The 26509-nt window shown below is 36.1% G+C and overlaps 2 protein-coding genes and 1 long non-coding RNA gene across 9 annotated transcripts in view; 1 reads left to right on the top strand and 2 right to left on the bottom strand.

Annotated features, from left to right (window-relative positions):
• Nucleotides 1–26509, bottom strand: part of RAD54B (RAD54 homolog B) — a 109507-nt gene that overhangs the window by 52224 nt on the left and 30774 nt on the right. The window contains exon 1 of one of the 7 annotated variants that reach the window (XM_032249029.1): nt 13060–13517. The exons of 5 other annotated variants lie outside the window; for them this stretch is intronic. Coding sequence is in view for 1 of the 2 variants with exons in the window: in XM_032249039.1 (XP_032104930.1) it covers nt 9279–9328 (50 nt within the window). In the remaining variant the exon portion in view is untranslated. Of the gene's footprint in view, nt 1–8603; nt 9329–13059; nt 13518–26509 lie in introns of those variants that run through there. One more of the 7 variants, XM_032249039.1, reaches the window with a different exon arrangement.
• Nucleotides 1868–25025, top strand: LOC116530745. Its single transcript, XR_004260114.1, has 3 exons — nt 1868–1878; nt 5112–5119; nt 24954–25025. It is a non-coding gene; the product is annotated as an uncharacterized LOC116530745 (long non-coding RNA).
• On the bottom strand, nt 8604–15140 carry FSBP (fibrinogen silencer binding protein). Its single transcript, XM_032249054.1, has 2 exons — nt 13060–15140; nt 8604–9328 (listed from the first exon to the last, which is right to left on the bottom strand). The coding sequence occupies exons 1-2, from the start codon at nt 13431–13433 to the stop codon at nt 8803–8805; spliced, it is 900 nt and encodes a 299-aa protein (XP_032104945.1). The 5' UTR covers nt 13434–15140; the 3' UTR covers nt 8604–8802.

Here is a 26509-nt window from a genome sequence, read left to right as displayed (position 1 = left end):
TCTACTAAAAATACAAACATTAGCTGGGCTTGGTGCTACGCGCCTGTAGTCCCAGCTACTCAGGAGGCTGAGGCAGGAGAATTGCTTGAACGGGGGAGGTGGAGGTTGCAGTGGGCCAAGATCGCGCCACTGCACTCCAGCCTGGCGCCTGGCGACACAGCGAGACTCTGCCTCAAAAAAAAAAAAATTTGCTGTGTGCAATTTTAGCCAATTTTAATTAGTTTTCTTTTTGTATTATTTCTACCAGTAGTAGTCACCGTGCATTGAATTAAAAACTGACAAAATCTTTCTGCACTGTTAAAATTTGTTTCTCTGTTTTATATTAGGTTATCCAAGAGAAACCCTAAAGAGTGGGTAAAAAGAATGTCTTCAACAAAAGGTTGGCAAAAACATCCTGAAGTAAAACACTCTATTATATTTCCAGGGTCTAAGAGAATGGCTGTTAGACTCTTAGACCCTAAAATCCAAGACTCTCCCTGCCACCAGCCCACCAGCTCCGAGAAAAAAACACTGAACAGGATCATTAAATTCTGATAATTCAGAAATTATTTATAATTAACTTTGAAATACCATAAGATTCTCAGACTTAGATATACCCTTTTCTTTTGCAGAACAGCAGAAAGGCATGAACTACGGAGACAGATTGGCTGGGTTTGATTCTTAAGTCAGCCTCTTCCTAGCTCTGTAACCCTGGATAAGTTACTTAACTCCTTTGTGTCAGTTTATAAATCTATAAAATGAATATACTACTAATACTTACTTCACAAACCTACTGTGAGCAAGGATTAGTGAATATATGTAAAACACTTATAACAGTATTTGCCAAATAGTAAGTGCTTCCTTAATGTTTACTACCATCAACATTTGCCCTTGTCCCTTTCCCAGTTACTCCCATTTTTAAAATTATGTAGGCCCTATAGCAGGGAATGGAGAGGGTGAATAATTCCAAAAGGTAAAAATGAGATCATGGGAACATGAGATACTGGAACATAACCTCCTATATCTAGACTACTAGTATTACAGAAAATATTGACTAATTTGCTATGTCCCAGAATAACCACCCCTAACAATCCCATGCTATAATTTTTAACTATAAACTGGATTCTGATCTATTTTTCCTTGGCCCTATAATGCACTTGCCAAATCAATACCAAAACATGGTTAGCATAAACAAGAGACTTGAAGGCCTATCTGCAAGATTCATAAGGTGGCTAGGCACACTGTCTCATACCTCCCAGCACTTTGGGAGGCCAAGGTGAGATAATCACTTGAGCCCAGGAGCTTAAGACCAGCCTGGACAACACAGCAAAACTCTGTCTCTATAAAAAATACAAAAACTAGCTGGGCATGGTAGCAAACACCTGTGGTTCCAGCTACTCAGAAAGTTGAAGCAGGTAGATTGCTTGAGCCCAGGAGGTTGAGACTGCAGTGAGCTGTGAGTGTGCCACTGTATTCCTGCCTGGGTGACAAAGTAAGACCCCATCTCAAAAAAAAAAAAAGCTTCCTAAAGGCAGGATGCTTAAAACCATGTCTTGATAAAGGAAAATAATGTCATTTAATATTAATAGTGGGCATTACCATTTTAATGAACAATTCCTTAAGCATAGTCACTCTGGAGTTGATCGACTTAATGGTACATCCCATAAACCTAAAGCCTTTAATATTCTTTTTTTTGTTTGAAGTGAGGTCTTCAGGTTGGTCTCGAACTCCTGGACTCAAGCAATCCTCCTGCCTCAGCCTCACAGTGTTGAGACTACAGGCATGAGCCACTGCACCCAGCCTAATATTCTTTTGTTTAACAATTCTAAATAAACACATTGTTTTCAATGGCACAAATGAAATTCAAAATATCTCATATAATCAAATTCAATAGAGAATGTAAATATTCTTGCAGATTATGTTTTGAGTTTTAAAATTACCAAAACCTACCAAAATGTTTAAAATGTATTAACATATAACTTCAATATAAATTTGATTGAAATAGTTTTTATTACACTAAAAAGCATATAAACATTAATATAGAAATCCCTTCAAACTGATAATCAGTTTTCCTTATCTAGTAAGAGATTGAGTGTCAACTAAGTATAAAGCAAACCTAGAAGACATTTCTTTGCATTAAACATCATTTTCAGAATTATGTTTTATAAGCATAGCAGAGGCTATACATTTCATATTTATTCAATACCTCCTGTCAGAGCATATATGGAACTAGTACTAACGTGGAAAAAAACCAACAAGCTGCAATATTCCCAGATATATAAATTACCTGCCCAGCATTTTGAATGCACTTAAATATTACGAAAGTTAATCATCAATTTCAATTTTGACATTCCAATCACTGAACATGTAAAGTTTTTTGTTTGTTTGTTTTGAGACAAGCTCTAGCTCTATCACCCAGGCTAGAGTACAGTGGCGCAATCAGGGCTCAAGAAAACCTCCACCTCCTGGGTTCAAGCAATTCTCCTGCCTCAGCCTCCTGAGTAGCTGGGATTACAGGTGCCGACCACCACACCCGGCTCATTTCTGTATTTTTAGTAGAGACAGGGTTTCACCATGTTGGCCAAGCTAGTTTCAAACTTCTGGCCTCAAGTGATCCACCCGCCTAAGCTTCCCAAAGTGCTAGGATTACAGGTGTGAGTCACTATGCTTGGCCTTTTGCAAATATTAGAGAAAAAAATGAAAATTCTCATACCCTGTTGATAGAAGTGTAAAATGATATAATCATGTTAGAAAATGTCTGGCAGTTTCTTAAAGGTTAAATCAATATGGTTCCCTAATCTAGCATTATGTCCATGAAAAAGCTGCACAAGAATATTCATAGAATCTTTATACATAATAGCCAAAGTCTGGAAAGTCCATCGAAAGATAATGGATAAATAGTGTGGTATATTTATATAATGGAATACTGCTCAGCAACAGAAAGCAATGAGTACTAATAGAAGGATGGTTGAACATGGATGAAGATTAAAAACACTAAGATAAGTTTAAAAAAAAAACAAAAAACAGAAACAAAGTATGCATCTTGTATGATTCCAATTATATGAAGTTCTAGAATGGGCAAAACTTACCTATAATTTTTTTCAAATTAGGACAGTGATTGCCTGACGTGCTAGAAGACTGATTAGAAGCAGGAAAGAGAGAACTTATGAAGTGATGTTTTAAATCTTGATAGAGGTTTGAGCTACACAGTTGTACATCAAAACTCACCAAATAGTATATTTTAAATTTGTGCGTTTCACTGTATGCAAATCTTACCTAAAAAACACACATGCACAAATAAATAGTGAACTCTAGTAATACTCATGCTGAAGTACTTAGACGTAAATTATTCTAATTCTACAACTTGTTTTGAAGTAACATTTTTCCCTTAAAAAAAAAAAAGAATTGGACAGATAAATATGTGATAAAACAAATATAGCAAAACATTAATTCAAGAATCTGCATGATAAGTATATGAGTACTTACTATAACTGTCTTTTAACTTTTTCTGTATGTTTGAAGGGTTTCTTAATAAAATGTTAGGGGAAAAAAAACTTTATAAAAAAGGTGAATTCACACATAAATTTTAAAACACAAAAGACCTGCTAGCAAAGTGTAATTATAATTATATATCCTTTAAGTTGTCTGGACTGACAGGAGTGGTATTTTTCTTTTTTTTTTTTGAGACAGAGTCTCACTCTGTCACCAGGCTGGAGTACAGTGGAAAGATCTTGGCTCACTGCAACCTCTGCTTCCTGGTTCAGGTGATTCTCCTGCCTCAGCCTCCCGAGTAGCTGAGACTACAGGCACGCATCACCATGCACAGCTGATTTTTTGTATTTTAGTAAAGACGGGGTTTCACCATGTTGTCCAGGATGGTCTCGATCTCTTGACCTTGTGATCCGCCCACCCTAGCCTCCCAAAGTGCTGGGATTACAGGCGTGAGCCTCCATGCCCGGTGGTATTTTTATTTTTATGTACTCATTTACTTTGCTTTCCACTATTACAAAGCAATTGGAAACTAAAAATAACATCTTCAAATTATAACTACTAGCTTTAATCAATATAAAAGACATATAAAAATATATTGAACAATTTCTCAAAATTGTATACAAAGATTTTGCATGACTGTTAATGTTTAATTAGGTTGCTTATTCTAAGAAGTTATTCTTTTGTTTAAGTATGCAACCATATTTCATCTAATTATTTTAAAGTATTTACAATCAAATTCACCATCAAATATTTGATTTTGAAAAGCTGTGGCTCTTAACATTTGAAAAAAAAAATGAAATGTGATATTTAAATATGGTACATTGGGCATCTGTTATAATTGTCTAAATAAATGTATTTCAATTATGCCTCATCAAAAAATGTTATTGCTACAGTACTGAATTATTTGTCTTAACGGCACACAAAGAAGTACACAAATCAGTACAAAGTATTATCTTGTATTTAAAAGAACATGTGTTAACAAAGCATTTAACCATCATTATCTACAGTATATGTTAAACACAATTTATTACACTCTAAGTTACTTAAACATGTGTATTTAAAATTTGACATTAAAAGAAGGCACATGAAAAAAACTCATAAACATTTTCACGTAAGTAAATATAGAACAGGGTAGAGTGACTCCTTAAAAAAAAATGAAATAACACCAACTTGATATCTCATCGTAAAAAAAAAAAAAATACTTAATTTGACTATTTTAAGAAATATGGCATTCGTTAGAAATGAGTTTCATTGACTTTTCTCAGGATGTCATTACAAATCATAGCTAGTTTAGAAAATCGTAAGTTGTAACAACATATCCATTTATACTCATATGGATAACAGAAAGACAGGGAAGTAGCTATCCACTATCTGAAATACTAATGTATTAGATGAAATAATCTATTTATTTAGTATATTTATCAAATGTAATATATTTCTACAGAATCAAGTCTACATTTAAAAAAAAAAAAATCACTGTTCTCTGTGTTCACCCAGCATTACATTTTGTAATTAAAGCTCATGGCCCCCAAACAAGTGTCTGTGGTATGCAGGATGTCTGGTGGCTTAAGTGATAGTCATCCCTCAGTATCCGGGTGCGACTGGTTCTAGGACACCCTCTACCCCATCAAGATCCACAGATACTCAAGTCCCTTATATAAAATGTTTGTATTCACATACAATTTACACACATCCTTCCAAATACTTTAAGTCATCTCTAGATTACTTACAATGCCTAATACAATGTAAATGCTACATAAATAGTTATGATGCAGGATGGTGAGCCCCAAAATTGGGGGTTATCCCAACTCCTACCTCAGTTATGCTGTATTTTTAAATTTTATATTACTTTTTATTGTTGTACTGTTAATTTTTTTTTTTGCTTGAATATTTTCAATCCACAGTACTTCAATCCGCAGGTGTGAAACCTGCAGATAGAGAGCCAAGTGTATATTCCATTGGTAGTAGCAAAATTTCCCCTATATATTTCCCTTAATGAAACTTGTCCTCAACAAAAACTGCTAATGTTAGTTGGTAGTTGGTAAGTATTCCCTAAACTCAAAAAAGTCTCAATGTGAGAAAGAAGGAAAAAAAAAAAAAGGTTTGGTTCCAAATTACCCTAAGATACTCTGTAAGAAAATAAACAGCCTCTGAAAAGGATTATATGGCCAAATAAATAATTTTCTTTGTACAGGAATTCTCATAAACTATACTATGCTAAACATGGTTGTACAAGGGAAGGTAGACAATGAGCAGAATTATAAGCATTTAAACTTTTGCAAATTAAAATTAAAACAAGATTGACTTGGAGGAAAAAAAGATTGACTTGGAAAAATTGCTGCAGTAAACTCAGAGTGTGATTCTGGTGTTTAAAATTACGTACAAATAGGTTTCTTACTGTATATAGCCCCTAAATGCTAATGAATTGTGTCATCTAACACACTAAAGAAAAAGCAATCTTAATGCTGGAGAAAAATAAGATTGTAGCAGACTGTGTTTATGCTATTTTACGGTCAGCAAAGGAATTTTCAAAGGCAATTTTGTGTACACATAATTTTTACCTTTCACAATTATTTCAGAACTTAACCACCAAAAAAAGATGTCTTTTCTAGAAACATCTCATAGAATTAATGTTCCACAGAACACACTTGGGAAAACTCTGATTTGCTGTACAAAGCCAACATTCAAATTGAACATTCCATTATCAATTCATGCTGAAACTGTAAAGTGAATTAAATCTCATATATTTGCTTTCAATAATTTCAAAAAATAAAGCTTACTAATGCAAAGATGTATTTACTATAATTATACTGTGAAACATTACCTTAAATTAAGAATTACAAAATTCATTAGACTCAAAGAGATGTCATAGCACAGATTAAAGTGAAAAGGTAACATTGTCAAAATGATATGCCATATTATATATTCAGTACATCTTTATAATTTAAAAAGTTAACTCTACCAGGTATAAAACACCTTCGTTTTAATCCAACCAATGAAATTAAGCAGTCAACATGCTAAAATAGTACCTTAAGAGTTCATTTTATATTTTTTTCTATTTCTATAGTCATGACTTAAATTTCTGATTTAAGTTCCTCTCAACACCTGTCCCTAAATGCCACTCCTCCTAAATCACAACTATAATCAAATTAGTCCCCTAATACAAGGCCTTCAGTGGCTTCCCACTGTATGATCAGTTAAGTCTGACTCATTATAAATAATATTTAATGTAATTCATAATCTGGTAACAACCATCATCCAAATTTATATCCCTCAGTTCACTTTCAACTGCTCTTCAACAAAAATTTTGAGACTAGTATGATTTAGGCACCAAATAAGGTTCTAAAATACTGTTTCACTGGTCCCCAAACTTTAGCATGCATCAGAATCTCTAGAGGGTTTATTAAAGAGATTGCTGACCCCACCCTCAAGGTTTCTAATTCAGTTCGAATTGGAATTACATTTCCTTTTTTTTTTTTTTGAGACGGAGTTTCGCTCTTGTTACCCAGGCTGGAGTGCAATGGCGCGATCTCGGCTCACCGCAACCTCCGCCTCCTAAGTTCAGGCAATTCTCCTGCCTCAGCCTCCTGAGTAGCAGGGACTACAGACACGCGCCACCATGCCCAGCTAATTTTTTTGTATTTTTAGTAGAGACGGGGTTTCACCATGTTGACCAGGATGGTCTCGATCTCTTGACCTTGTGATCCACCCGCCTCGGCCTCCCAAAGTGCTGGGATTACAGGCTTGAGCCACCGCGCCCAGCCGTGGAATTACATTTCTAACAAGTTCTCAAGTGATGCTGATACTGCTGGTCAGGACCCATACTTGGAAAACTATTGCTCTACTCCAAAGGCCACAAAGTGGAAGCCCAATGGTTCAATGAGGCCCACTCACATGTTGTCTGTATAATGTCTTGAAAGCAAGAGTTATTTGCAAACATTTTAAAATTGGAAAAGTCTGCATTAAACCAATGTAGATTTCTGGTTTTCTCCCGCATGTGAAAATTCTGCTGAAGTTAAACAGCAGCTGTCCTACCTAGTCCAGGGAGATGTCCTTCCTAGTCCAGGATACCACAGTCCAAACTCTCTCTACACTCACTTAAAATCACTGGCTTAGCGCTGCATTTGTGCTCATATACCCAATCCACTTTTTCCCATTTCCTTGTCTTTTTTCCAGCTTCTCACTCTGACTTCAAACACCCATGCTCCCCTTCACTGCTAAAATTCCACCTACCCCATTCTAAAACTTGGCTTAAAAATCCTTTCTCAACAGAACCCCAGCAAAAATAGAAATTCTTAAGTAAATACTTATTAGATACTTAATATAAATTTAATATATGTGCTTTAAGAATTGAGGTTTTATTTCCACAAATACTAAAAAGACAATACTTAAAAAAACATAAAATTTTAATTTTGTTCATTCTGATTTTTGCTGTGAAAGAAATTTTTTCCAGAACAGGACATTTAAAATGAATTAAGATATGTCTTTAATCACACAGCCAAATTATATAATAGCATCAATGGAATACCTTGTCTATTTTGCTGGACCAAAAATAGAGAGAGAATGGGGTAATTGATACAATTTTCCTGATTTCACAACCTAACAATCTTAAAAAACAATTTTAATGAAACAAATGCTTCTAGTATTTAAATCTAGAGAATATTTTTGTGGATATTTACTTCTATCAAATAGTGGGAGGAAAATTACACAAAGAAAAACTAAGTGCTGGTCCCTGCTCTGCCATAAATAGCTTTGTTACACAAAGTAAATCACTGAGTTCTCCCTGAACTTCTGTTTCATTACCTCTAAAGTGCAGAGGCAGAAAAAATGTTCTCCAAATATCTTCCATCTCTAAAATCCTAGGATTTACTCCTTCAAAAGATAAAAGCATAAAAACCAGTATCATACAGACAAGCTTCTTGGTATTAGGTTAGTATAGCTTCTAAATTAGACTGACTTAAAAATCTTTAGCTACAGTTTTCAAAGTTCTAACTAAAAATGTTAAAGACTCAGAACTTTGAAAGAATATGTGTTTGTCGTATTTGTGTATATCTTAGTGATCAGAATAAAATATCTTTTGTAAGGTCAACAAACTCAGGAAAAAAAAAAGAAGACAATAAAAACTATAACCATGCCAATCAATCAGTAAATTTTAATATCTCAAAATAAAATAACTAGAAAATTATATCAAAAAAGATTTTCCATAATAGAGATTAACAACATTTTTTAAGAACATGTATTCTGTTTCAGGATACTCCCAAATTAAAGTAATTTGGCCAAAATCAAAATTATCCAATTGCAAGATTGACCAAAAAAAAAAAAAAAAAAATCTTAGAGACTGTTATATTCAGGTAGATCATGCCGTAAGCGAATTGCTTTCAGCTTCTCCACTTCAATTTTTGCTCTTAGTAGTTCTTCCTCTAGCTGCTGCCTTCTTTTCAATCCATCCCTCTTCTCCTGAACATACAATCCAAAATTTTTTTGATTTTCTAAAATTATCTGATGCTCCTCTTTCAACATTTGCAGGATCTGAGGATCATACCCTAATAGTGACCTAAAGTGTTCGCCACTCTCATGCCGAAAAAAATCATCTCTCCTTGGAATAGAAGATGGAGACGATGTCATTCTCATATCAACAGAGGAAAGTGAAGGCGACAAGGATCTTTCCATAACATGTACTAATTCATGTTCTTCTCTTTGCTCTAAAGTATCACTTTGTTGAGAATTTAAAACCAGTGGAGGAGGTGGTTTAATGTCTTCTTCTTGCTTCACCTCCACTGTAATGGCAACAGGATGGTGATCCAACATTACCTGTAGTGAACTGGTACCAGCCTGTGCCTCCTCATCCAAGTTTGCACTATAGCACACAAAAAAGCATTATAATATGTAAATCAAATGAAGAAAAAGTATATTTATAGCATAATTTTATGTTTAATATACATTAAATTATAAAGTTTTAAAACTATAAAGAAAGTTATGAAACCAAAAAAAATCTTAACACTTGAAATACCCTGAAGTGCCTAAGATTGGGATTTCAATAATATATACCTATAGGTCTCCCCCATCCTTTACTTTAAAACTGTGCTCTTAAAGAGGCAAGAAATTACCAATATTACACAAGGCCAATGAAGAAAATAAAAAAGAAAAGCCAGTTTTAATGTTGTCAAATAGACACCTATTTTCCCCACAACCCTGAGGTTCTCAAATGGCATAAAGAGCCATTTAATGCATTCTCAGTCTTACTATCCCCAGATCTTAGCCCTAGACCTCCTATTTCTGCTCTCCTGGACTGATCTTAAAACCACCAAGGCCCATAACTCCTAGGAGGACAGTGAAAGGCCATCTACGGGAGATACTGATTTCTGCATTTGCCCAAAAAATAAAACATAAAGACTGTGTATATCCTAACTTTCTTATTTCAGATGCAATGGCACTTCCCTTTTACCTATCCTGAACCAGATGACTCAGGTGCTCTTTAAGTCTTTCAATCACTGTTCAGATAAAGTTCACAACAGCAACAGTTTTAATCCACCACTGTATAATGAGTACCTAGTAGATGCTCATTATATGTTGAATGACTGAAAAAACAAACGACTTTTTAATAAAATATTTTAATAGCCTATACACATATATTAAAGGTTTATTACATTTACAGATGATTTCCACCAAATATACATTTTAATGGAGACAACTACCGCTTTAGCATAAACTTCAACATACCAAGTTATATTATAAATGCAATAAACCTTAAAATTCTGTTTTTTAAACATAGTTTTATATACAACATAGAGCTGTGAATTAAGAAGATCTGCTCCTTGAGGGTTTTTTTTTTTAAATTATGCTTCTGCCTAACTAAACATAAAAGTTACAGAGGGAAATGAGATTATTGAACATTAATGGAAATATTTTATTTAATATTATATGGAGATTTTACAAATAATAAGAAACATAATTAAAAGAATATTTTATATATGGATAATTAAAATGCTGGAACAAGTTCAAGTAGAATGCATGGAGAAAGATTAAAACTACCCATATGTCACTTACTAATGGCATTAAATTGCCAGAAATATCAGATATTTATCTAAGAGACAAAATGAAACATATATATAGTATATAACGAAAAATCTATTGGTAGATTACATAAATTCACTTTTGTTCTTGTCCCTATTTGTGTTATTTTATGATCTCCAAAAATAAAACAATTAATTATAAATGTAATTCAAAGTAACAAAATCTGCCTCTATTAATAGCTCTGCTAAAACCTAGAATGGGAAAAGGTTTAAACTGCATATGAAAATTAAGTTTTTAAAACCACTCAATTACTATTTCAAATTAGTATGTACAATAGACTATAAACATAGACATTATACTCCCAAGTAAATTAAAAACATGCCTTATATCTGGAACATTCCATTTCAGCTAACACATTACAACTAAGGCATAATGTAAAAAAGAAGGAAAAAAGGCTTTAGAGCAGGTCACAAAAATGACAGAGAAGAACTTGAGAATCAGAACTTTGAAGATCAGTTTACAAAAACACAAAATATAAACTGATATTAGGGAAAGGTAAAAATAAAGACATAAGACAATGTGAGTTACAGAAATAAATAGCCTTACAAAACAGGTATATATTTTTAAGTATGTTACTGCAAACACTAGTATTTTCCTTATTAAAAAGGGAGAGTTTGGTAAGATTAGCAGGCATATTTATATAGTATAGTCAAGATTATAGAATAATCATAAACTTCTGAGATTAAGATTCAAGGATGATGTCAAATAAATATAAGCACATTAAAGAAATAAGCTAATACGGAGAAAATGTCAATGTAGACACACTAACATAAGAAGTTAAGAGGCATATTTCTTATATTCTTCCCTTTAAAATCTAACAAATTGGTATTATTTAAGCCATAGGTATAGGAATGCACAAATCAACTCATTTTTATCACAGAAACATTGATGTTCCGAAAGATTTTGTGTATGTGTGAATATTGTATACATACACACACAAATGGTCAAAATGTAACCAGATACTTGTATATTTATATACTCACTGTATGTAATTCTCTTCTATACTCACTGTATTTTTAAAATATGCAACTAACTAAAATTAGTTTCTACATGTAGTTTTCAAATTATAAAAATTTATACCTACTAGCCAAAAGGTACAGTTTTATACCTGCAATGCAAAAAACACTTTTCTCTATGGTTCAAGGGGGAGAAAATTTGCATAAGCAGCACAGCATAAAACAATTTTACTGTGTAGTTTTCTGGATATCCAGCTATTGGGATTTCATCATTTGTCATCACAGTGAACATTTTAACCAGTGGCCCCAAGAATTAATCCACTGTGTATTCATGTCCTGGATTCCCACTGGTGATATTTTTTTTACTGTGCTATCAGATAGTAGAAATAAGCAGTATCTGGTAAAAAGCTAGGCTCAAAAATACTTTCCTAGTAAATTACCAAAATAATATATACACTTGGCTACAAAGTGTTTTTTTCTGTTTCTCTCCTAATTTCAAAGGGATTTCACAATAATCAATAATTTGCTTATATAATGCCTCTCCCACCAATAGAAAAGCACATTGTGTAAAGCTTTGTTTGAAAACCCCCTCAAACTAACAAGGAGTTTACAATTTGTTTAAATTACCCTAAATGGTTCAGAATAAGAATGTAGCTGCCATTTTCATATTTTGCCAGAGGTTACAATCCGAATTAGTGGCAAGATAACAATTTTGAAAATTCCAAGGCAAAGAGTCACATAGAACACAAGTTTAACCAAAAAATTGCTTCTAACTCTAAAAAAACCCAGCTGCTCTTAGGGGTATTTTAAAATTCATAATTTGATATCCTTGCAAAACAGTAAGAGAAAGCTTACTCTTTCCTATATGACCCAAGATCAAAGTGAAACTAGACCATTAAGGAATAAAAAGAACAAAAACTTTAAATTTTATTAAGTAAACTGAATCCCTAATTAGGCATTAACTCCTTTTAGTTGTGTTCATCTTTATTTTAAATGCGTTAGAAAAATAATTTAAACTGTCTTTATATACACAATCATGACACTAACAAGTTTACTTATTGATTTTAGCTCTATTTGTTAGTTAATGCATATTCAATAAGTGTAGACAATGACAATTCATAGAAAAGCAAAGGTTCCATTTCTCTAGAAACTGCTAACTTTATATAAATTTCATATAAAATTAAAAATTCCAGTGAAATGTAATCTTAAATTTTAAAAAAAAGTATCTCTCAGAAGCAAACTAAATAATTTAATTTTAAAGCTTAAAAAGTTTATGAAGTGATGTCACAAATTTCATCCCACTTATTCCTCCCTAACCTTTACTTTTAGAAACTACAGGGGGCAAGGGGGAGGGGAAGACAGTTAAAAAGTAGCTTAAATGCAAAAGAAAAATTCCTTATAGCCTCACTTTTCTCTTTTTAAAAAATGCAAAACAAAGACACTATTCATTGCTCCCGTTGTGGGGATGCTTACTATGCATATCTCTGTCACAACTAAGCCAAAGCCCAATGGATAGGAGGCGCCATAATTTTCCATAACAAAATAAAATAAAGCTTACCTTTGTATGTGGTTCCTGTCTCTTACCAGGCAAAAACTGGAAATCTGGGGAATCATCTCCATAACTTTCTTGGTTGGCTCAGAAATATTGCTTTTAAAATCTGATTGGGTCTCTTTTTGCTGCAATAGCTCCTGTTTGGCATATTCTTTGAGCCTTTTGTAAAGGGTGCGTAGGCCTTGTGCTGTTCGAGGAGGGCGGTCTACTCCAATTGCATTATAGTTAACTGCTATGATATCCCAACATCTATTCTTTTCCACTATTACTGAATGTTTATTAGTGTGTTCTTCGAGAATTTTCACATATGGCTTCACAAGCTTTAGCAAATCAAGCTTTTCAGATAAGGTAAAATTGGAAGATCTAGCCTTTCCTACCATTGTTCTTTTCAAATTAAGTAGGCAGTTTCTGAAACCACCATGCAGCCTTCAGCTCTGCTCAGCTCTTTTCACAAACAGAAAAAGATCAGGCTTAACTAGGCTAGCCTCATTTAGGCCCACGCCTACAGGGGAGGGTTTATTAAAATTCCTCCAGCTTAAGCTGACGCAGGTTCAGGAAATCTGCTTAAGCCAAGCCTGACCTACATAAAGCTTCTCACTGAGGAAGACAGGAAGGCACAAGCAAAACACACTTGTGTATAAAGGGAACAGCTCGAGACAGGATTTAATACACAAAGGTCTAGAGATAAGCATGGAACACAGCTAAAAATTAGCTAATTTAGTGAGAATATCAAATTTCACACATATATGCCTAGCTGACAGACTGAACTGCATTGCAGTATCACTTTAATAAAAACAAAAGAGGAACGGTTTTGCGCTATTTATTTACAAATCCAGTAGACAGAAAACTGAAAGATATGAGTAGTGAATGTAGTAATTCCTAACAGAGCCTCTCATCACTGTTTCTGAGCTGAGTGTTCTCCCTTACAAAATCTGCATAATGCTGGACCTGCTGTCAATCAGGAATTGCATATCCTCTAGCTAGTTAGGTTACACCCAGACCCAGACTCCACAGTAAAGCTAAGCTTCTCCTTCATTTTACAGTCTACATTAGCCTCTGCATATTTTTTTTTTCAGTTAAGAAGAAATTTTTATAGAACACTCAATCTAAAAAGCAGGTTAAAAATCATATTTTTAAAGCAATGGTTTATTCTAGCCGTAATGTATGTGAATATGCTAGCCTGCCTTATCATGTGTAAAAAATCACTATTCATGGTGAGAAACAGTATAATCATGCCTTAAGACTCCACACACGAAATCGAATTTGCTATTATAATAGAGCCAGATTTTTTATTTAGCTATATTCACCCAGTTTGGACTATGAAAAGAAACAGCTAGTCAAGCCATTTTCAAGGCCACCAGTTTCAATGCTTAGAATATATTTGTTAACCCCAGTATGAAAATACATGATACATAATGATGTAAGTAAGACAAGCCTATTTTCTCACAATATACATGTTTTTTCCAGATAGGGGAATAAATCAGAACATATTTGAACATAGTTCTATCCAATCAAACTGTTACTGAACAACTGTGATAGTATTAAGAGGTGGGAAAATAAATTTTTTAATTACTGACCACATATAAAAATGTTCCCAGGCACTGCACAAGACCCAGTGAAATCAAAAGTCAATCTAGATACAGCAACTATCCAGGGAACTGTAGTTCCATAGAAATGCTATAAATTCTCAATTATCTTGTTTTTCATTCTTTTAACAATGGAGAAGCAAATTAAATTTATTGAGCTCTCACCTCGAGCCAGACAATGTGTTAGAAGCTTTAAATGTATTATCTTTCAGAAAACCAGTGAAAGACTGCGGGATGTCCTATGGAATGCTAGGTGTTGTCTGGTATACCCCACTGAGTAATTTGATTCTATAATAGTTCTTTCCTTTCATTGTCTTTGAGCAGTTTTGCAGCTCTGTAAATTGTAGAAATCAGCAATGCAAATGATTCTTGTCCATAGAGACGCAAAAAGAAAATCAACAACAACTGGACCACAGGTATGCAAAATCATTCTAGCATTTCTAGCATTTTCTGAGCTTTCATAACATTAAAAGAGAATCAAAGAAAGAACACAGGGTATGTATTATGTTAAGAATGAAACGCTACTAAAATATGAAAAAATGTTCAATCTCAGTTATCAAGGAAATGTATACTAAAAATGATTTTCATTCATAGATTGGCAAAATTTTTTAAGACTTAAAATGCCAAGAGTAAGCTTAGCCAGGCTCAGTGGCACATGGGCCTATAATCCCACAGTTTTGAGAGACCAAGGATCGCTTGAGCACAGGAGTTCAAAACCAGCCTGGGCAACATGGAGAAACCCTGTGTCTACTAAAAATACAAAAATTAGCCAGGTATGGTAGCATGTGCCTGTAGTCCCAGCTACTCAGGAACCTGAGGTGGAAAGATCACTTGAGCCCAAGAGGTTGAGGCTGCAGTGAGCCATGATCATACAACTGCACTCCAGCCTGGATCACAGAACCTAAAAAGAAAAAAAAGAAAGAAAAGAAAAAAAATGCCAAGAGTGGATAAGGATATAAGGGAAGGAGTACTCTTCTGTACTGTTGAAGGGAGTGTAAAATGACGTTTTGGATAGTGATCTGGGAGTATCTACTAATATTTTACATGACTAAGAAATCTCCTAAAACTGTAGTAATTTTATGTCTCAGAATCTACCCTAGAAAAATACTCAAAATGCACACGGGAGCAATGAAGTATTCTACACAGTTGCGTAGAGTGGAAGGAATCTAAAAGCACAGCAGTTGCAGTTAAAATCATACAACACATCCATAACATGGTCTACTCCAAGCAGCATTAAATCAAAGAAGCAGATTATAATATATTTGAATATATCATGCTGTTGATGAGAAAAGTCAAACTCTGTATAAAATATTTTCAGAGATTAATTCTCAGCCAAATAACCATGACCGTGGCCATGACACAGCCCTTAGGAAGCCTTGAGAACATGTGCCAAGGTGGTCGGGGTATAGCTTAGTTTTATATATATTATATATATATTTATATATTTTATATATATTATAGATTTATATATTTTAGGGAGGCATGAGACATCAACCAAATACATTTAAGAAATACATTGGTTTGGTTCAGAAAAGCAGGACAACTCGAAGTGGTGAAGGAGGCAGGGGGGTTCCAGGCTATAAACGTTTTCTGGTTTACAATTAGTTGAGTTTTTCTGAAGACGGGATCAATGGAAAGGAAATGTATGTTCAGGTTAAGATAAAGGATTGTGGAGACCAAGTTTTATTGTGCAGAGGAAGCTCTCAGATAGCAGACCTCAGAGAGAACAGGTTGTAAAATGTTTCTTATCGGACCTAAAAAGGTGCCTGGATCTGGAAAGGAAGGAAGGAAAACGAGGGGAAAGTAGATTTTCTATAGAATGTGGATTTTTTCCCATAAGGGAAGGCTTTGCAGGGACATTTCAAGATATGGTAGAGAAACATGTTTTCAGGTAAAATATTTTTATTTTCTTCCATGTTATCCCAGAGTCAGACTGAAAAGTAAGTCATGATATACAGAGTTAAATAAAACCCATCTGATGCGAATTTATGGTTTATAAGGGCATGACTCCCCAGACTCCTTAGATAGGAATTTGAGCAAGATTAAAAAAAAAAAAAATCAGAGCTTAGTCCTCAATGCAGAGAGCACAAATTAGTGATAACCTATGTAAATTGTAATTGATGATTAATCTGAAATATTTATTACTGTTTTGATTATATTATAATAAAATTATCTTTCTACATTAACGCAGAATGGACAAGTTTTTAATTTAAAAGGAAGGTATACTACTGATGCAGAATTGAGTGGAAAACACTGTGCAGGACTTTCTAAAGCAGACTACGAGAAGTGTCATGGATATAGCTGTCAAAAACATTACAAATATGTGTGCAAATGCTATGAATCACTTCCAGTTTACGGAACTGGTAAAAGAAATTGAATGACTTTTTTGTTCTTTGCCAATGCTCACTGGTGTAGTCACAGAGTTTTATGGAGCTGTCTGAGAGTAAAAAACTCAAACTGTTTTTCCTCTGCTCTCACACCACAACAATCACCACGGAAGACTTGTGCAACCAAATGTGTGGCAGTTTCTCCCTACACACCAAGGAAGAAATAAGTTCTTCAATGGACAGTAGCTGGGTGTCCTCCAACTCAACTCCAACACTATCTACCAGGATATAGTGTTAGATCTCACAGGTTGAGGGCTCAGTACCACAAACCCCATGGCCCCAACTGTCACAAGTCTGGGCCTCCAGAACGACTGATGGAAAAGCTTCAAATTGGGGTTCTGGCAATTGCCTCTGGGTTCTATGAGTTTGCTAGAGTGGCCACAGGACTCCAGAAACATGTTTAGCAGTTTATTATAAAGGATATTACAAAGGATACAAATGAGCAGCTGGATGTAAGAGATGCATAGGGTGAGTTATGGTGGAAGAAACACAGTTTCCGTGCCCACCACGGGCACAACCTTCCAGAAACCTCCACTTGTTCAGTCATCTAGAAGCTCTCCAAACACAGGGCTTTTGGGTTTTTTATGAAAGCCTCATTACATAGTTATGATTGATTATATCATTGGCCACTGGTGATCAATTTAACCCTCAGCTTCTCTTCTCTCCCCAGAGATAGGGGTGAGGCTGAAAGTTCCACCCCTCTAATGGTGCCTTGGTCTTTCAGCTAAACAACCCGCATCCTGAAACTACATAGGGGCCATCAGCCATCAGTCAATCACTGGCACACAAACAGGCATTACTGTGGAGGTTCTAAGGATTTTAGGAGTTGTATGCCAAGGAAATAGGGTTGAAGACCAAATACATATTTCACAATATCATATTATTAACTTCAGTTGGAGATTTTTGTGAAACAAAATGCTTACAAAACAGTCAATAAACAAAGGCAAAAACAAAAAAATCAACCTAAGTTCTATCAACAGATGAACAGATAATGAACTGCATATACACAATGGAATATTATTAATATTTGGTTATAAAAAATGAAATCCTGTCATTTGCAAAAACATGGATGGAACTGGAGGTCATTATGTTAAGTGAAATAAGGCAAGCACAGAAAGACAAATGCCGTATGTTCTCACTCATATGTGGGAGCTAAACAGGTGAATCTCGTGGAAGTAGAGACTTGATTAGTGGTTACCAGAGGCTGAGAAGGAGAGGTGGGGATTAAGAGAGGTTGGTTAATGGGTACAAAACTACAATTAAATAGAAAGAATAAGATCTAGTGTTCAATAACATAGTAGGGTGACTATAGTTAACAATAATTTATTGTATAGTTTAAAACAGAAGAATTGGGATGTTCCCAACATAAGAAAATGTTTGAGGTGATGGCTGTCCTAATACTCTAGTCAAAGACAATAAAATCTTGGGACCCCAAACTCATTATACCAAAGGGAACATTAAACCTAGAAAATGAGTCATGCAACACTGCTTTTCCTTCCTCCTCGTTTCCTCCATAGCTATAATTTCACAACCCTGTGTCATAGCATTACATGTTAAGTCAGGGTCCCACAATGGCAAAAGGACATATACCTCCCTCACAAATTTCTCACAGGAAAATGCCTTCCTAGTCACTAAAACCTTTCAGGATACATATCCCCCTATAAAACCAGCACATGCCAGTTGTAACCTTCGGTGTGCAACCTAAGTTTAATTCTTAAAACTGAGTTCTGTTAAATCTCACACTGACAATGTCAATTACAACCTTACCTTCCTAGGTACAGAACAGGGACAAGACAAAAAAATCACTCCTTCAATCATGTCTTTTGCAAGGACATGGATAGAGTTGGCAGCCATTACCCTCAGCAAACTAATGCAGGAACAGAAGACTGAATACTGCATGTTCTCACAAGTGGGAGCTGAATGATAAGAACACATGGACACACTGCGGGGAACACACACTGGGACCTCTAGGGGTGCTGAGGAGAGCATCAGGGAGAATAGCAAATGGATGTTGGCTTAATACCTAGGTGATGGGATGATCTGTGCAGCAAACCACCATAGCACACTTTTACCTATGTAACAAACCTGCATATCCCGCACATGTACCCCTGAACTTGAAATAAATGTTGAAGAAAAATAATAATAGTAATAATCCAAGGGAATAAAACGAAATTTTTAAATTAAAAAAAGTACTCCTTCCCCTACCCCAAGATGGATACATAACTGACTCTTTACTCTGTCTTTCAAATGTTTACCTTACCTTATGTAAAACATAGATTTACTGAGCCTCACAAATATTGTAGCCTTTTGTCCCACTGCCTCCCTTACCTTCCTTTGTCCCTTCTGCTTGCTCTTTACTCTTCAGTACTGGGTTTTAGAAACCCCCTTTTGGAAAGCACAGGTAACAGATGCTCTTGTGACTTGTGTTTTTCCCAGGTGCATCCTTAAACACTGGCTTAATAAACCTTTACTGATTGAGTCACCTTTTTGGTTAATACACTGATTTGATCATTACACATTGTATGCATATATCAAAGTATCATATACACTCTCAAAATGTGTACAACTATTATGTATCAATAAATAATAAAAATAAACTGCAAAAATAAAAAATATATATAAGTTTACCCATTTTGGGGGTTTTCATTTACTTATGAAGGCTCCTGTATCATATAAAATTTATGTTAAATAAATTTTATGCCAGGCCAGGCGCGGTGGCTCAAGCCTGTAATCCCAGCACTTTGGGAGGCCGAGGCGGATGGATCACCAGGTCAAGAGATTGAGACCATCCTGGCCAACATGGTGAAACCCCGTCTCTACTAAAAATACAAAAATTAGCTGGGTGTGGTGGCATGTACCTGTAGTTCCAGCTACTCAGGAGGCTGAGGCAGGAGAATTGCTTGAACCTGGGAGATGGAGGTTGCAGTGAGCCAAGATTGTGCCACTGCACTCCAACCTGGCACCTGGCGACAGAGTGAGACTCTGTCTCAAAAAAACTAATATAAATAAATTTTATGCTTATGAAATACAATAGAAAAATGGATGTAGAATACAGATAATTCAATGAATAAAACATAAATGTCCAACATATTAAGAACTCCACAAGTAAACAGGGAGATACAAATTAAAAGATAACAGTAGGTTTTCCTCATTCAATTGGCAAAAGTTAAAAAGCTTAGTAATGTGTTGAAGAAGATGGGAAAATAAATTCTCTCATACACTAATGATGGCAGTCATTTTGGAAAGCAACTTGGTAGACCATATTAAAGTGTAATGCAAACACATTATGATCTGACAACTCCTGAGAAATACATGCAAATGTTCACAAGACCACATGCACAAGGATGTTCACTGCAGTGTTTTTAACAGTAAAAAAAAAAAACTAAAAACAACCTAAATAAACTATGATACCATTGTATATTTTGCAGCTATTAAAAAGAATAAGGTGGATCTACATATTCTAAAATGAAAACAAGGCCGGGCGCGGTGGCTCAAGCCTGTAATCCCAGCACTTTGGGAGGCCGAGGCGGGTGGATCACGAGGTCAAGAGATCGAGACCATCCTGGTCAACATGGTGAAACCCCGTCTCTACTAAAAATACAAAAAATTAGCTGGGCATGGTGGTGCGTGCCTGTAATCCCAGCTACTCAGGAGGCTGAGGCAGGAGAATTGCCTGAACCCAGGAGGCGGAGGTTGCGGTGAGCCGAGATCGCGCCATTGCACTCCAGCCTGGGTAACAAGAGCGAAACTCCGTCTTAAAAAAAAAAAAAAGAATTCTTGGCAAACAACTCCATCCAAATTCTTGCACTAAGAGCCTTGACCAACTCTAGCACGGCTTCTAGAAGCCTACCCCACCTCCACTCAGCCCTGGAATACACAGCCTCCTTTTGAGCTTCAGTCTGGAGAAGTTCAGGGATATCAAAAAAAAAAAAATGTACACTCTATTCTAGCCAACAGCTAACTATAAGCCCCTGACTTTCCTTTCTTAGAGTACTAACTAAGAAGGGTTTACAATTGTGAATTCCTCCTCTGTCCCTTTGAGATGTGTATATATCTCCTACAACTCAGCAGTGCCTTTCTCAAGAACCAGAAAGCCATTCCTTTGAAATGTAATTATCAGGAAGGTTAGGACTTCTGTGACCCAGTCTCTGCGGGAATACAGAATCTTAATTTTGGTAACTGTCAATTAGCAGGCACAGCTGACCCACTCACATTTACAGTGACCAAGGATCTTCGACTGGAGCTGCTATAACAAAGTATCATAAACTGGGTGGCTTATAAACAACACAAGTTTATTTCTCAAGGTTCTGGAAGCTAGAAAGTCCCAGTCAAAACACCAGCAGATTTGGTGTCTGGTAAGAGCCCATGTTCTGGTTTTTAGATGGTGCCATCTCAGTGTATCATCATATGGTAGAAAGAGCAAATGAGATCCCTTGGGCCTATTTTAAAGGGCACCAATCCCATTCATGAGGACTCCACTCTCACGACCTAATTACCTCCCAAAAGGTCCTACCTCCCAATATCACCATCTTGGGGGTTAGGATTTCAACACATAAATGTGGGGGAAACACAAACATTCAAACCACAGCACTAGCCCTTTGTAATTTTCACCTCCCTGACTCTACTTGAGCCCTCAGTTGCTCCCCTTCCGTACTCCCTCATTCTCCCTTTAAAAAGCCCAGTCACAACTGTATAAATCATGGAGCTCAGCTCTTTCCCCTATTGCCAGTAGTTATTGAATAAAATGTGTTTTTACCACTTTAATGTGTCTTGATTTTTTTTTATTCACGAGCGTCAAAGATAAAGTTGTAGGTAGATACATACTGAATAACACCATTTATTTGAAGGATAATACCCACAATAACAGTTGAGTTGTATCTGTTGCAGTATTTTAGATATTTTTATGAAAAGAATGTATTTAGGTACATTAATTTTTTTTCTTTTTAAGAGACAGGGCCTCACTATGTTGCCCAGGCTGGTCTTGAACCCCCAGCCCCAGTGATCCTTCCACGTCAACCTCCCAAAGCTCTGGGATCACAGGCATGAGCCACCACCCTTAGTCTTAAGTACATTGATCTTAATGAATTGCAGAATTATTTTGAGGAAAATGTACTGATATCTGCAAATTTATAACTCTTTTAAAATTAATATAGACTGATGGATAAATATATAATAAAGCACATATAGTAAAATTTTAATTGTAGACTTGAGATGGCAGATTATAGGAGTTCAATGTAAAATTCTTTCAACTTTTACATAAGAATTTTTAAAGTATCATAATAAAATGTTCACAAATTATCATTAAAAAGAAAACGTAGCAAATAGTATATTTTAAACTCTAGCCATTAAAAATGTGCAGTTTGACCAAAGATAAATTTCTAAAATAAAACTCAGATAATTAGATGCAATAGAAAAGAATAATTGTGGCATAGGGGTGATTTTTTCCACAAACTTTTTTTTTTTTTTTTGAGACGGAGTTTCGCTCTTGTTACCCAGGCTGGAGTGCAATGGCGCGATCTCGGCTCACCGCAACCTCCGCCTCCTGGGTTCAGGCAATTCTCCTGCCTCAGCCTCCTGAGTAGCTGGGACTACAGCCACGCACCACCATGCCCAGCTAATTTTTTGTAGTTTTAGTAGAGACGGGGTTTCACCATGTTGACCAGGATGGTCTTGATCTCTTGACCTCTTGATCCACCCGCCTCGGCCTCCCAAAGTGCTGGGATTACAGGCTTGAGCCACCGCGCCCGGCCTCCACAAACTTTTTTAAGGCACAAAAAGTACAGTGATTACAGAAATTATTTCTAAAGTTTAGGAGGTAGTCCAAAAAGACAAGCTAAGGATTACATGCCTTATTAATCTTTGTCTTGGCCCAGTTCTCTAGCAAACAGAGCCTGATTAAAATGCTGATGTTTCACTTGAGAGGTGCATACACAGGGCATCAAGGGTGAAGAGAAGGTAAACTGAGGCAAGAAAATACATAAAAGGCAATGTGCTGGCTACCATTTTACAACAAGCTATGAAAAAATATAGTAGGTCACTTAACAAATCCATCCACTTGGTGTACTCTCTGTGGAATGTCTTCTGATGGACTACAAAAACAAACCACACCTCTGAGTAGTCCATGTGGAAAATAAAATTTATCTGGCAGGTTTCCTCCTGTCTCCTATTTCCCATTGGTCAAAGTCTATCTCAAAGTACAATGCACTTCCATTTTGTGTCAACTGGCCTTCACAGATGCTCAGGGTGCTACCTACAAGGATGTGGCGTGGTGTTATATCCAAGATTGGAAATAGCAGGAGGAGCCAGACCCTCCCAGAGTATGTTTCACAAACTTAGCTAGATGGTGGCCACCAAGGTATAGGGCCCTCATTGCTCAGATTAAGCAACTGGTTGGTTTCCAGTGGCAGTAGAAAATTCAATGAGGCAGATGGTGCCAAGGGACTCGAAGAGGCATAAGATTATGTTTGATATAATCACAATGCAAAATGAGAGGAAGATAAGACTTTTTTTAAAAACTGCCGCATAAAAATAGGGCAAGAACTAGGGTAAATCCAAACTCTAAGAGTTATTCTCAGTTACAGCATTTAAATATCTCACACTTTATGACTGTGCTTTGGTGGTGATAGTCTGTGATGTCAAGCAGTCAAGACAATCAAAACCTAGGATTTAAGAACCTTGAAAACCCTCACAAAACCAAAGGAGACAAATTATAAAATTTACTCCACCCATGCTGTATGAATCATAGACCTGCTCTATATAATCTACATTTACATATATCTTCACAAAATAGCTCCCAGTTGTCTATTAAGGATCTCTGTTTGGCCAAGTCTTGTCCTTGGTGTAAAAGTATGTTGAGCTAAAGGAGCCTCTCTGCCTCAGAAGCTGGCTTGCCCTTTAGATAAATTTTGTATGCTGAAAACATTGCTAAGCTACTCTTACGTATTTTAGCCATTCTTTCACTTAATAATTTTACCAGTATAGTTAACATTATATTTGCTGGTGACATCCCACAATATTCACTACAGTGCTCACTCATTGTGTAGCAGCCAGAAAATATGAGTGAAATAACTCTTACTTCTAAGGAAGGAGATGAAAAGTATGTGCCTGTTTGGTACACTGAGAATTCTCAGAAACTGGTAAGGATTCCTCCTAATGGCAAACTCAGACTGGGATTAGAAAACCCCCTGGTCACAGGAAAGTGGCCAGTATCAGCACAAAGTTAGGAAATCTTATTTAGTGATTCTGAGTAGGAACCACCTGCCTGTCATCAGATAGATGAGGAAAAGTATGTGGCCACAGTAGCTGCTGGGATCCATCATTTAACATGAGTGGAGCCAATCTAAGAATGTAACCAATCCTACAGATGGCAGATGGAATAAATAGAAAGAAATTAGGCTCATAATTCTATCCTTTAAACTGCTAAACCAGTCAGCCCTGAAGCCTGGAATTTCTAGTTACACATGCCAATAAAAACCTTCAATTATATAAGCTAATATTTTATTGATATTTGAACCAAAAGCAAATTCACTGACATAAAAATATATTCTTGTTGGTCATTTTTCTTTCTTTCCCTTGTGTTTTCCTCTTTGCCTATGTAAATTTGCTCAAATTACCACTTCTCTGACATTTTGTTTTTAAATAAGGATTCAAATAAAAGGCAACAGTTTATTCTCCAAAAAGTAGAAGCTGAACATCATTACTATTTCAACTACTCTATAGTTTTGGTGATTTTTCTGTCTTTCCATTGAGCTATGATTGTACCACTGCACTCTAGCCTGGATGACAAAGCAAGATGCTGTCTCCTCCGCCCCACTCTCCCACCAAAAAGAAATAGGAGATAAATGTTAGCAAGGATGTGGAGAACAGGGAACCCTGTACACTGTTAATGGGAATGTAGATTGGTGGAGCCATTATGAAGGTTCTTAAGGAAATTAAAAATAGAACTACCATATGACCAGCAATCCCTCTTCTGGGCACACACCCGAAGGAGATGAAATCACCACCTCAAAGATCTGCACTCCCGTGTTCACTGCATTATGGGAATGTCCACTACAGATAAATGCATCCACTGGTAGATAAACGGACTAAAAAATGTGAGATTGGGGTGTGTGTGTGTGTGTGTGTGTGTGTGTGTGTGTGTAAATAACATTCCACATATAAAATGATAAAGTGATATACAGTATTTTTCTTTCTGTGTCTGGCTTATTTCATTTAGCATAACATAATCCACATCCATCCATGTTGTGGCAAATGACACATTTTAAATGAGGATTCATATTGTGTGTGTGTGTGTGTGTGTCACACACTAGAATATCATTTTTTAAGGCTGAATATTCTATTGTGTATGTCTGTGTACACACACACACACACACACACACACACACAGAATATCATTCAGTCTTAAAAAAGGAGACCCTTCATTTGCCACAGCATGGATGGATGTAAATGACATTATGCTAAATGAAATAAGCCAGACACAGAAAGAAAAATATTGCATCTCACTGTATATGTGAAATATTATTTTTTTTTAAAAAAGGCCAAACATACAGACATAAAAAACAAAACAATGGTTACCAGAACAGAGGGGTGGGGTGGTGGGGGAGGAGAAAGAGGAAATTGGGAGATATTCCTCAAAGGATACAAGGTAGTGGATATGCAGGATGAAAAAGTCGAGGGATCTAACATACAACATGAAGGCTATAGTTAATAAAATTGTATTAGGTGTTTTGTTAAATAACTAGATTTTAGGTGCTCTGGTCACACACAAAAAACAGTGTATGTAGGCTGGGCGCAGTGGCTCACGCCTATAATCCCAGCACTTTGGAAGGCTGAGGCGGGTGGATCACGAGGTCAAGCGATGGAGATCATCTGGTCACCATGATGAAACCCCGTCTCTACTAAAAATACAAAAAAGTTAGCTGGGCATGGTGGCGCACGCCTGTAGTCCCAGCCACTCGGGAGGCTGAGACAGGAGAATTGCTTGAACCCAGGAGGCAGAGGCTGCGGTGAGCTGGGATGGTGCCATTGCACTCCAGCCTGGGTAACAAAAGTGAAACTCAGTCTCAAAAAACAAACAAACAAAAACAGTATATGTGATAAGTTATACGTTAATTTGCTTCACTTTAATTACCATTTTACTGTCTCTCTCTCTCTCTGTCTCTCTCTCTCTACACACACACACGCATCTCCCATAATATTATCATATTGTAAACCTCAGATATGCACAATGAAATTTATTTTTAAAATGTTTTAAATTGAGCTTTAATATTAGGTCTTATATCACACCCTTCCCCCATTGCTGTCCCCCACACACAACCCTCTAGAGCCCATGTTAACTAACTGCTGCCCAATATCCATATCATCTGGTTGTTGCTCTTCCCTTGAGTGAACCATCTAAAAAGTAAATGCTCTGTACTCTGGTGGCCAGGTATAGTGGTTCATGCCTATAATCCCAGCACTTTGGGAGGCCAAGGCAGGAGGATC

This window comes from Sapajus apella, unplaced genomic scaffold, assembly GCF_009761245.1.
Source record: "Sapajus apella isolate SASKATOON/1434 unplaced genomic scaffold, GSC_monkey_1.0 scaffold3, whole genome shotgun sequence".
Lineage (NCBI taxonomy): Eukaryota > Metazoa > Chordata > Mammalia > Primates > Cebidae > Sapajus > Sapajus apella.
Note: the sequence above shows the minus strand (reverse complement) of the source record. Positions and strands in the feature narration are given on the sequence as shown.

Excerpts from the sequence above, each read along its gene's own strand:
- FSBP (XM_032249054.1), bottom strand. The coding sequence starts at position 13,433 with ATGGTAGGAAAGGCTAGATCTTCCAATTTTACCTTATCTGAAAAGCTT. Across the intron at positions 9,329-13,059 it reads GACAGGAACCACATACAAAG|TGCAAACTTGGATGAGGAGG; the intron begins GTAAGCTTTATT and ends TGTGTGCTATAG.